General features: G+C 37.5%; 1 protein-coding gene across 2 annotated transcripts in view; it reads left to right on the top strand.

Moving 5' to 3' along the window:
• Positions 1-6,336: 6,336 nt before the first annotated feature.
• meis1b (Meis homeobox 1 b) overlaps positions 6,337-12,640 on the top strand; it is a 64,663-nt gene continuing 58,359 nt past the window's right edge. For both annotated transcript variants that reach the window (XM_016524713.1, XM_016524714.1), the window contains exons 1-4: positions 6,337-7,004; positions 8,367-8,590; positions 9,772-9,913; positions 10,732-10,869. In XM_016524713.1, coding sequence (XP_016380199.1) covers positions 6,993-7,004; positions 8,367-8,590; positions 9,772-9,913; positions 10,732-10,869 — 516 coding nt within the window. In that variant the 5' untranslated portion in view covers positions 6,337-6,992. The remainder of the gene's footprint in view (positions 7,005-8,366; positions 8,591-9,771; positions 9,914-10,731; positions 10,870-12,640) is intronic.

The following is a 12,640-nucleotide window of genomic DNA, read 5'->3' as shown; positions in this document are numbered from 1 at the left end:
TTCACTTATAAACAGCCAGCTCGTGAATCAACCTTGTTTAAAGGGATAGTTCACCCAAAAATGAAAATGTGATGTTTATCTGCTTACCCCCAGGGCATCCAAGATGTAGGTGACTTTGTTTCTTCAGTAGAACACAAATTATGATTTTTAAGTCCAGCCGTTGCAGTCTATCAGTCGTATAATGCATGGCAATGGTAACAAAATCTATGAGAGTAAAAAAAAACATGCACAGACAAATCCAAATGAAACCCTGCGGCTCGTGACGACACACTGATGTCCTAAGACACGAAACGATCATTTTTTACCTCTAATACACCACTATGTCCAGCTGTCTTTGGTCGCGCACGGCATCCGGTGCGTGAGGTGTGTACGCACTCTGGCGTAGTTTACGGACATAGTGTTGTATTAGAGGTAAAAATTATATAAATACTGTTCGGTTTCTCGCACAAACCGATCGTTTCGTGTCTTAGGACATCAATGTGTCGTCACGAGCCGTAGGGTTTAATTTGGATTTGTCTGTGCATGTTTTTTTTTACTCTCATAGATTTTGTTACCATTGCCATGCATTATACGACTGATAGACTGCAACGGCTGGACTTAAAAATCATAATTTGTGTTCTACTGAAGAAACAAAGTCGCCTACATCTTGGATGCCCTGGGGGTAAGCAGATAAACATCAAATTTTCATTTTTGGGTGAACTATCCCTTTAAAAATTAAAGTGAAATTTTAGTAGTAGATGTTCATTGATTGATTCATTCATCGATTCATTCATTCGTTCGTTTGTTCATCCATCCATTCATCAAAATTTGAGTTTTCTGGCTTTCATTCCATGTCTGCTAGCATTAAGATCATTTGTATGCTAGTGTACTTAACTTACCTTGGCAGATAGAAATAAATAAATACACTGCCATTCAAAAGTTTGGGATCAGTAAGATTTCTAATGTACAAAAATACAGAAAAAAAATAGTAATATTGTGAAATATTTATGTTTTACTATAGTTTAAAATATAATTTATTTCTGTGATGCAAAGCTGAATTTTCAGCATCATTACTCCAGTCTTCAGTGTCACATGATCTTCAGAAGTCATTCTAATATGCTGATTTATTATCAGTGTTGGAAATAGTTGTGCTGCTTAATATTTTTTGGAACCTGTGAACCTTTTGATGAATCCTGTGTCCTTGCACGAATATATGGGTCTTCACACGTCCTCTGCAAAAGCACTCTTTCGCCACCCACCCCCCTTCTTCTCTCTTTCTCTCAAAGGTGCTGATCAATTCACAGCCTCCTCTGGAGGTGTGAGACTCATCCCTGCACTTTGTGATTGGCTCAAGCGTCACAAACCCTCCGTCGTTCGCTCCCGTTCTCTTTCTCCCCTTCGCGCTATCTCTCATTGAGGGCAGCGGCCTACTCTTTTCACCTCTGGGCTCTGCCAGCCTGTGGCCAGGCTTCGGTCAAATGAAATCACACTAATCAAACTCCCCCCCTCTCCTTCTGCCTCTCTCTCCCACTTTCTCCTCCTCTCTGGTGGCTCTGAGCCCATTAGCACACCTGAAATAATAACTCAAGTGACAAATGTTTTGGCACTTATAGCTGATAGAGCAAGAGAAAGGGTGGGAGAGAGCACACCACGCTCTCAGAGACTCAGACACAGTATTTTTCAATCCCAACTGTGTCAACAGGGCAAGCTGACAAATTCAGAAATCATCCTATGTGAAAACGCTAAAGCTTGATGTTAATAATAAAAACACAAATTCAAGTACAAGTATTTGGGTGTTGTTTTAATAGAAATCTCGTTTTCAGACATTTACAGTGAGTTGCATTGATAACATGTTGTTTATTTAGTCATTTTCAACAATACTCTTAAAGATACAAACTAAATGTAACAACATATTAATATCTCACAAGTGCTTTTCTTTATGCTTCACTAATAATGTACTGATGTTATCGCAAACTGCGTTATGCTCTTTTCTTAGTGTAAAATCCAATAATAAGCCGTAGTGAATAAAATTAATTATAATATTTACAACTTAGCCTATAGAAAAGTAAGTAAACGATGTCTTATCATTTCTGAAGTGCTATCGACCCTTCTGTTGTTTAGTTTCTAATTTTTGATTATGGCGCAGCCGTGCGTAAAAGAAAATGTATTATAATTACCTGCGTATTCATTTAGATTTATTTAGATTTATCATTTTAAAGTTACTGTTTGTGTTTAATCCTAATTGATGTTTGTTAGTTACGGGGAAATTGAAAATAATTTACAGCCGAAAATTTAAAGAAGTCAATTTATTTAATTACTTTTAACTATTAATAAGGCGAACAAAGGTGAAGTGGTCATTACCGTTCTTTTTAACAAACATTATCTAAATGTCTACATTAGTATAATCTCAAACAACTTTGATAAACAATACCGTTGTTGTGTTTTGTTTTTTTTAATAATGGAAGAATAAACTTTTAGGCTAATAAAGATGATTAAGTCTAGTTACCAGACTTTAACGTTTGACGATCTGTCACTCTGATCCGTCATCAAACAAGTACTTTGTCAACTAGTTTTAAATATTCATTAATAAATATGCAGTCTCCTAACTGTTCATAATTGATTATCATCATTAATAAACTTGGAATTAACATTTTAGGAATTATTTAAGAATGGCGCGATATTACTGACTGCAATTCGCCTGTGTGTGTGTGTGTGTGTGTGTGTGTGTGTGTGTGTCAGAAAAGTCATTGCGTCTCATTAAGAAACAAAGAAAGACAATTCTGCATGTTTCCAGTAGAAGGCGCACATGATCAAGCATACGGGTCACTGCAAGCCCTTGCATATGACAAATATGTTTTTTTTTTGGATCTTGTGTAGTAGTTTACATTATTGCAAATCCAATAGACCTGAAGTAGGCTACGCTTCTCAATTAAGAAAGTTTGTTAAAATAACAAGATCTAGAATAAATAAAACAACACAGCAAAATAAAATAAAACCACAACGCCAAATAAAAGAAAAACAGACCGATTTCTAATTTTAATTAGACCTATGAATATGTAGCCTATATTAAAAATAAATAAATGCTCATTCAAAATAGCGCGTTCTTTTTAATGCTTCCAACTAATAAAAATATAAATAAAGCCTGAATCCAATCATTTTAACTACATCTGCAGTATAAAAATTATTTTAGCCAGTGTTGTTGTTTTTCCCTTCCGACTAATTGTACGTAAAATTTCCGGACGCATGCACGTATCTGATTAATTTACGTAGGTCTATAGCTTAGAAAACGTATGAACCATCCAAAGTTTCCAAAGTTGTTTTTTTTTTTTGTTTTACAGTTTTGTTATTATATTATATGTGCAACCTTGTCACGTCAATTAATTTCATTTTCCTCACGATTAGTAAATAATTATTCCCTTTTTAAATTTTATTAGGTACTGATTGTCAAAAACGTCTCCATTGTGCGCTCGGATAAGGAAACTCTTAAAATAGATACAGGATTATTTGAATATTCACACACTTTTCATTTGACAAGCACTTGAAACACGCTGTAAGAGCATTAAAACCAGACAGTGGCAAGATCAAGAAAAAGTTAGTAGCCTGCTGTTTTATCCAGGCGCGTCTTACCCATTCCCGATAGTCTTGTAACTTTGAGGCAGTTGTCAGTAGTGGAAATGGCAGGGTTCACTGCTGACTGGCCCCTGGTCGCAGATTGCTGCGGGGGGATATAAAGGATGACCTCCGTTTGACTTCTGAACCACAGCGGCATGTTGATTTCAATAGCGACTTAGGCAGAGAAAGATTCAAATGAATAACAAATATTGAGGCAGAATGGGAGCGTTCTTGTAATAAACATCCAAATGACTTGATGCGTTCCAACACGTTCTTGTTTTCAGGATTAAGACTAAAATGAATTTCTGTTAGATGGAGCAGTCGATTTGTTCAGAGGCCCCTTGTTCTAAAAACATTTTATATGCCACTTCATACTTAATATATATGTACTATATACTTAGTACATATTTTCCTAAGTATATACATACATTTTAGTTAATAAAAAAGTCTAAATGAAGTTATATAAAATACTTTTAAGCACACTCAACGCTACACGCAGTTGTACAAATGTTGCCAGTGATGCAAAGATATGCTTTATCTTTATATATATATTTTGTTTTTGATAATGCATCAGGCGCACAGTTCAATTTACTCGGTAAAGAGTCGGACTTATTTTTAAACCCCACATAAGATTCACATCTCTTTCTAAGCCCAAATTATCCGAAATGATGGCATTAACTCACTGATGCGTGCTGCAATCTGCTGACCCTCACTAAAAGGCAACTTAAACAGTGAAAGTCCATGCCCTCATTGTGCTCCATAGCGTGCTTTTATAGATGCTAATTGAAGGAACTTAATTACTTTATAATGCTATTCTGGTACGGTGACAGCAGTTAAGCGTTTGGGTAAGCACAGCTTTCATGTCATCCCGTTTGGATCTCACATAATTGAGACAGATACAAAACTAATGTTGAGATTACAAACATCAATAAAACAAATGAGTTAACTCAGGCCACATATAAATTATAATATACATTACACCTACAGTACATAGGCGACTTAACTGAAATTAAAAATCATTTTTGAACTAACAATAATTTAGATAAACTAAAACTTTATTGTCATGGTATGTACTTGAAAAAGACATTACAGCCTACTTACCAATAAACGCGTGCGTGTGTATCTGTTGTACAGCGTCTAGGCATGTATTTGTTGTTGCATGAATCCTCCTTTCATTTGTGTTTAAGTCCACATCAGATCCCTCACCCGCGCAGCGAGCACCCTTCGTTTGCCGAGCGCTTTGGGGATTTGATAGTAATTTCATGCCTGTAAATGTGCGCGGCGGATCCCACCGCTGCTCTTCCGCGGGAAGCGAGGGTTGTGTGATGCTCACGGCAGCTGATAAGACACTGTTCCTTGCTTAATCGCTTCTGATCGATGACAGATGCTCCTCAGACAAACTCCATACACCTTGTCACCGGGTCAGTTGTATTGCCCACAATGGTGCACTTCAGTCTACATCAGTCAGTGTATGTTTAAAGCCTCTAATTCAGCTATTTCATTTGAGCATTTTATGGAATATTTATTATTTATAACAACAGACTGCTTCCTTGATGTATTTTAAATTTACCTGAACACAAACCACTTTTTTTTTTTCTAATTGTAAAATAGAATAGTTTGCACTGTACAGACTGACACTGAAAATACTGGAATAAGTAGTTAAAAGTTCTATCTACGACTTGGAATGAAAGGAATAGGAATATGATGGCACGAGGGAGTTCTTGTCAGAAGAGGAAAAACTGTGTAGCATAAAATATTAAATACATTCGCGGGTTTCCTTTTAATTACAAAATAAAATTAATAAACAAACATTCACATTTATATATTAAAATAATTCATATCTTTTCTCAGTGAGTATTATGTGTGTTTAAGTGGGAGAGAAGACTACGTGTGTGTGTGTGTGTGTGTGTGTGTGTGTGTGTGTGTGTGAAAGAGAGAGAGTGAGTAGCAAAGGAACAAAACAGAATACGAAGACTACATTTTCCCTCCAGATTACAATATTTTCATTCCACCCTTTCTTCATTTATGGAAGCATATCGACCGATACATTAATGATTGACCATCCTTTGAACCAATAGACGATTTGATTCACTGTAGCACGCTTTCATTGGACACTGCACCAAACTCCTAAGATCCTACAGTAAGTGGATGAGCCCATTCACAAATGGCGGGGGTGTTTTGGCTGAGAGCGCGCACAGCACTTGTGAAGCGCAGCATATGCTGTTTCTAAATAATGATGTTTGTGTGAAATGTAAAGTAGCCAGGCATATGGTAAAAAGTGTATTTCGTAATATCAGTGCGGAACATTTCTCTGGGCTTCCGCGTAATACATTTCATTTCGAAAACTTCATTACGCACACTGAACAGGGCTTCCAAGTTTCTCGACTATAGCAAACAGCGCTCTTCCATTTGGATACTCTGATCAGAAATGATAATAAACAGTGTGTTGAGAGTGACCTGATGTGAACGCGTCCACGCTCCATTTGTAGTTATATTTAAAACACTGTTTTTATATAAACATTTACATGACTTTATACATCGCATGTCTTGGCACGCATAACGAGCGCGGTGCAGAAGACAACCAAAAGCGCAGCGCGGTCTCTGTGGATGTTACAGCTCGGTTCATGTTGAATCGTGGTAGTGGTGGTCCGCGCATCTCTGCGTCCCACACACTTCACCCCCCTGCTTTGGTTGGAACTTGATGTGGCCCATCGCATTGTGCAAGACGCGACCTGTTATGGCCACCACTACTTCCGGGTTTCAGCAGTCTGGTCCAGATTCAGCTGCTCGAGCCGCGTTCAACACACACTCATTGTACACAAACGGGGAAAGGCAGCTCGCAGCATCGATCGTGGCTCCTTTAAGAAAAACTAAGCCAGAATTATCAGCCCACCTCCTCTTGATCTCATTTAGAAGCTATTGCATAAAAAATCAACTCAGGAGCCGAGAGTGATCAAAGAAACGAGAGAGAGCTTCATTTTTGTGCATTTGAGTAGTATTCTCGTTAGGGGTGCTAACCAGTGGAAGCGCGCAGAGGATCATCATTCATTCAGCACTTTGACAAGCTCGCGTTTGATTGATTGACAGCCGGAGTGGCAAAAAGCCATGAGATCCGCTAGTTTTGTTTGAGGGGCTATTTTCATACTGCTTTGGAAAAGAAGATTTTGCTCGATCCTTGTCGGTGTCCACGGGAAAGAAGGCGAAGGGGACCTATTCGCTGAACGCGCCTGGCTGAACTTGTGGTGAAGGACTGGCTTCATCGCTCGCTTGAAAGAGGCAGTTGGATTTTTTGGGGGGAAAACATATCCCACATTTGGAATTTGCGTGTCTATTTCCTATTCACCCTGGCCTCATAGGGGATATATTTTTGATTAAAGGAAGACGAGGGAGTGCGGAGGGCGATGGCGCAGAGGGTACGTATCCCGAAAAGTTTCTTCGACTCCGTATTGTTGAATGCAACTGGAAATACTGAAACGTGGCCGATGACAGTCAGACTCGCAGTCAAACTTTCTTCTTTTGCGTGCCAGTTTGTTGTTACGTTCAATTTCACACCGCTCACTTTCATGCATGCGTCTCTGTGTAGAGTTTTGGGACACCGAAACAATTTTTAATTAGAATACTCTCTAATTACGGTTGACAGGGAGCAATTCCTTTTTTTTTTTTTTTTCCATACTTTTAACACGCACTGCACTTTCTTTCATTTCTTCACGAGGACAAATTATGAAAAACTTTGAAACTATTGGAATAGTTCAACTCTCATAACTAAAAGTAATTACAATACATGTTATGATAATACACTGTGCAGGAATATTAATAGGGTGTTCAACAAATTCAACTCAGCAATATTATTTATATATACTATATATAATAGTCTTATTTTCAAAAAGCATTACAATGAAACATAGCTGTGCGCTTGAAATTGTAAAGTTGGCATTTACTGCCTGGCCACTTTTTCTTTGCATTTGTAATCAAATGTAAACACTCACAAAGTAGACTTAATCGCAACTCTCCGACTTTTTGCTTTTGATGGTGGAAGTACAACCTCTATAGATTTAGAATTAAAATGTGTTATGTTCTCATCATCACAGTTTCCTTACAATATGATGAAACTTTTAATAGTTATGATACCTTATCAATGTCACTGATAGATTATCAAATATTCCACTGAGCTGTTAGGCACGATTGGACAATGTACATTTTTGTTTAATTAGACTCATCCTAAATGTAATAAGTATGTTAATGTTTGAACTAGTGTATATAATGAATTTAGTTTGACAACCGTATAATCAACTAATACACAGTTATTACATGCAAATGGCATTACCTGTTACTTCAGTTGCACTTGTAAAAATAAAAATTCATATTAATTGTGGCACAACATAACACTGCACAGTCGTGTGATATTTTTGAGATGATCTCAATAAAGCTGTATGTAGCTCAGTACTCCATGTTGATGTGTCCGACGCTGTATTCTAAGTTTGTCTGTTTCAGTCTGTTTTATTTTTAAAGCACATGAGAGTTTTTTTTGCAATAAATGGCATTTTTGCATTTAGTGATAGAACCACGAGATAGTCTGCATGTACAGTTGATATAATTAATTACTTTATAATAACGGAACAAAGTGTTTTCATTTCGCAAAAGCCATACTTTTTTGCCCGACAAACATCCGATGTTGCTACCATTTACATTTTCTTTTAGTGTAGATTTTTCTGTGTATATGCTGTGTAAGAGGTAAAAGTGACAACATGGGAATATTGCCCTTCGTGTGTGTGCAGTACGAAGATATACCCCACTATGGGATGGACGGAGTAGGAATCCCGAGCACGATGTACGGGGACCCGCACGTCGCCGCCAGATCCATGCAGGCTGTTCACCTGAATCACGGGCCCCAGCTCCACTCCCACCAGTACCCGCACACAGTCCACCCCAACGCCATGCCGCCCAGCATGGGCTCATCCGTCAATGACGCTCTAAAAAGAGATAAAGACTCCATTTACGGGTACGTGTAGATAGCTAAGACATATATTTTGTGATGAAGTTTGCCAATAACACATTATTTGTCCAGTAATAGTTGCTGTAAAACAGCCACATCGAGAACTTAAGGCGCCATGAATGTTTCATCTTTTTAAAAGTTGTTTTTATTCTAAAATTTTTCCCCTCTCAATTTTACATTAGTTCACCATTTTAACTTTGAATGTTAACATTTGACTGTTCCTTTTGCCTTTCTTTTTGTGACAGTATTTTTTTTTAAAATATTGTTTGTTTTAAAATTCTGATAATATTTAGTTTTAAACTTTAATTATGTTGATATATACTGAATAAAAAAAAAACAAAAAAAAACATTGTGCATAAGCACATTGTATGTTGCGTTTAAGCTATAACTTTTTAATTGTGTAAACGTCAGGCCTAGTTATTAGTTAAATGGATAAAATACATTTTTGGACAGATGCGCAAAAATGTTTCCCGTGAAAATTACAATGAGCACTCTCACAAAACCATAAAGGATATTTTCCACATGATCTGTCCTGGTCATAAAATGTGCAAACATATCTGGATTTGAGGAGTTACTCCAAATGCACCTATAGCATACAAAAACTGCTCGAGCACAAGAGTTCTCATCACAGCGCTGTATATAAATGTTGCCGTTCAAAATACGCAGTAAGAAGCTATAGAACTTACTCTCATTCGTTATGAATTAGATACGTCCATAAACATTTACACAAGATATAGGCCCACTGTTTGAACCATGGTTAAATTGCATGCTTGGCCTAGACTCAACGTGAGCATTTCTTAGATGCTGTGATCTCGTAGCCCACTGTTTATGTTGACTGATGTCTTAGATAATACGTTCAGGAATCCAAGTTACATGTGATTTGACACAATATTGTACACAACTAACAAGCTCGTTATAATGCAAGTCACAACAAAATAATCGACATGAACGTATGTTTAAACACTTTATATCTATATCATCGTAGCGCAGTGATACGCACGTACTTTTGTTTGGTGACATACATTAACATTAGTTAAATAAATCGAAATTTCTTAAATGTAATTTAGACTGTTCTAACGTTTTCAGTACAGACCACTTATACACCGAGAAGGAGTTGTAAACTGTTATAAAATGGCATGTGCTAATCCAGAGCTTTCCCCGCACTGACCTCTGTGTTTTTATTCCAGGCACCCTCTGTTCCCGCTTCTAGCACTGATTTTTGAGAAATGTGAATTAGCCACTTGCACACCTCGAGAGCCCGGTGTGGCTGGGGGCGATGTGTGTTCATCAGAGTCGTTCAATGAGGATATAGCAGTGTTTGCAAAACAGGTCAGAAACTGTTTTATGGCGCAAAAAGTTTTTGCATATTTTAATGTGTTTAGTTGCTGCGTTGACGTAGGCCTACTCTCCGCAACTTTAAATCATAAAAAGAAATGCTGTTCCACCGAACGTAGTTGTAAGCGGTTTTTTTTTTGTCAGTTTATTTTATATTATTGTCTATAGTTATTCCGGAATACAGTCGACCACGTAGATATCACTTATCAGCAATACACTTTGGAAGAATTGTATCAACACCTGTTTCCACGTCGAGAGTGGGCCTATCAAGTGATTTATCGCCAAACCATATAGTTTTTCAGTATTGAATAAACATAATACCCATTGGTTCCAAATCTCCAGATATTTGCATGAGCCTCTAGAGTTATGTGTGTTGAGATAACACGGCAAAGCGATAGTTTGAGCATTCAGCCATAAATTAAGAATTCTCCCCTCGCCACTGAATGCCATCCGCCATATTATTCCCTTGTAAAGAGGTGGTAATGAAATAACTAGACGAAATTAAACAGTTTACCTTAAATGTCAGTCAAGCAGGTCATCTCTCTAATGGCCACAACCCCGGGAGCAGATTAATTTTACACGGGTGCTGAATACGGTGTTGCCCGTGAGTCGTCTTGTCAGTGTCAATTTTCGGCGATATCTCTATTTTGAGAGGGCGTAAAGTTATTTCACATTCTGGATGCATCTGATAGCTATCAGAGAAGGCCATTGGGAGAGGTTTTCCATGTCAATAGGAGTTCTGGATGCACTTGTCAACTCGCTGTGATGACCCTTTGTGATTTCCCCCCCCCTTGCTTCCCTTGTATCTATAGGTACATGAACTTTGTGACAATTTCTGTCATCGGTACATCAGCTGTTTGAAGGGAAAGATGCCCATCGACTTGGTTATAGATGACAGAGAAGGAGGATCAAAATCAGACAGTGAAGAAATTACAAGACCCCATGATCAGGTACGTGCAGGAGTCTATTTCTTTTCTGGCCATTCAGCTCGTCTTTTGGGTCACTTTCTCTGCCTCGCCGTTATTTGCATACGATTAAGGCTTTTAAATTCCATCGGATTGAAAAATTTGGAATAATGTGGCCCATTATTGCTTCATTACGGTTTGATCCCGGAACTGACCCGAGGAGATTAGCTCGTGAAAGCATTGCCATAAACTTGACCTGTTTCTTGTCGATTTTAATTTAGTCCTTTCCCTCTTCTTTTCTCTCGCCTGCCTTTTTTTTAATCAAACCAAATGGTTAGTCTGTCTATGGTATCTATTACTATCACGAACCAAATGGAGACATATCTATAGTAGATATTTAGAGATTTGGTGCTTTGGTTTTCTGCTGTTGTTCACGCCTCATTAGTTGCATTGTCAGTGTTTTTTCCTCCAATGCTTTTGCGCAGTTCTACTCTCAGTGCTTTGAATAGCATAATCAGCGCGCGTTCGTGTTTGAATAGAACTGTGCCATACAGTATTCTGTGTTTATGGAAAAATATGTGGAATTCTGTTCCTTTGTGCCTTTTTGACTACGCGGCAGCTTGTACTTGTGGTTTCTTTGACGTTTTTCAACTCTAACGCATTTTTTATTCAACTTTTAGCTTTCAATGCTTTCATCTGGACAGGTCGCATAATGTTTATGTATATATTTTAAATGAATGATATGAGATTTGGGAGAGACAATTGTTTTAAAAAAAATAAGTGGTCATATTAAGGGGATTAGCAGATTCACCAGCATAAAAATTAATGAAGCGATTAGGCTAAATAATTTAAATCCGTCATCTTCCATATGGCTGAGTGATCGAATAAAGCATTGACCAGTCGTAGATTTCCATTGAGTGCGTCGACCACCAGCTTTTATATGAGGGAGAGAAAACCCTGTCCCTTTCATTACCAATCAGGGACTCCAATAAAACGACCTTTGGCTGTTTAGTCTTTTCTATCTCTGCTGTATTAGTGATTATGTTAAAGAGCGGATCTGTACAGATAATGCATCTAATTCAAAGGAAGCATTAAACAGCATAATGCCAGTTGTGTTTATAACTCTTTTAACAAAACTCAATCGGAAGGCACGTGCCAAAACTTTTGAATAGTTGAATTCTTGAGCAGAGATTAATTTAAGCGATACAAATAAATTAGGCTTATATGAAGACCCCTGGGTATGCAGGTATATAACTTGATAAGAGCAATTAATGCTTTGCTTGAGGCCACGAATTCAGATCTTTAATAGACTTTAAGATAAAGACATGTCCTATTTTTTTTTTCTTGATGATATGTAACACCTAAATATTAGGGTTAGTATTAAGTGTTTACATCTTCATGAAAGTCTGATTCCCCAATGTAAGCTGACCAACTTTTCAGAAGTTTGCAAATGCGAATTTTTTATTGTTTTATTATGAATCGTACTTAAATGCCGCTGGTTAGCCTTGTACTACTTTAAAATTAGATGAGCAGTAGAGAGAGCTTTAAACTTAAATACATGTAAATTTAAAAATAAGTTTAAGATAACTATGCGTATTGGGCGGTTTTTGGTTAACAGTTAGACAGTGTTAAAGTTAACTTCACCGAGCGTTTGACTCTAGGCCCTATATGTATTTTACATCTCATTTTTATGTGGCTACATTTCTGAGCTTTCTAGGCGGTGACATCCCTAACGAATTTGCGTCGCTCATGCATTATCTCGTTCCATATGTATTTTTAATATATGCCCTCGGGCATAAAGTTGAATTGGACTGGG

The sequence above is a fragment of the Sinocyclocheilus rhinocerous genome, unplaced genomic scaffold (assembly GCF_001515625.1).
Source record: "Sinocyclocheilus rhinocerous isolate Xijiao unplaced genomic scaffold, SAMN03320098_v1.1 scaffold780, whole genome shotgun sequence".
Taxonomy (NCBI): domain Eukaryota; kingdom Metazoa; phylum Chordata; class Actinopteri; order Cypriniformes; family Cyprinidae; genus Sinocyclocheilus; species Sinocyclocheilus rhinocerous.
This window is presented reverse-complemented; position numbering and strand designations above follow the sequence as displayed.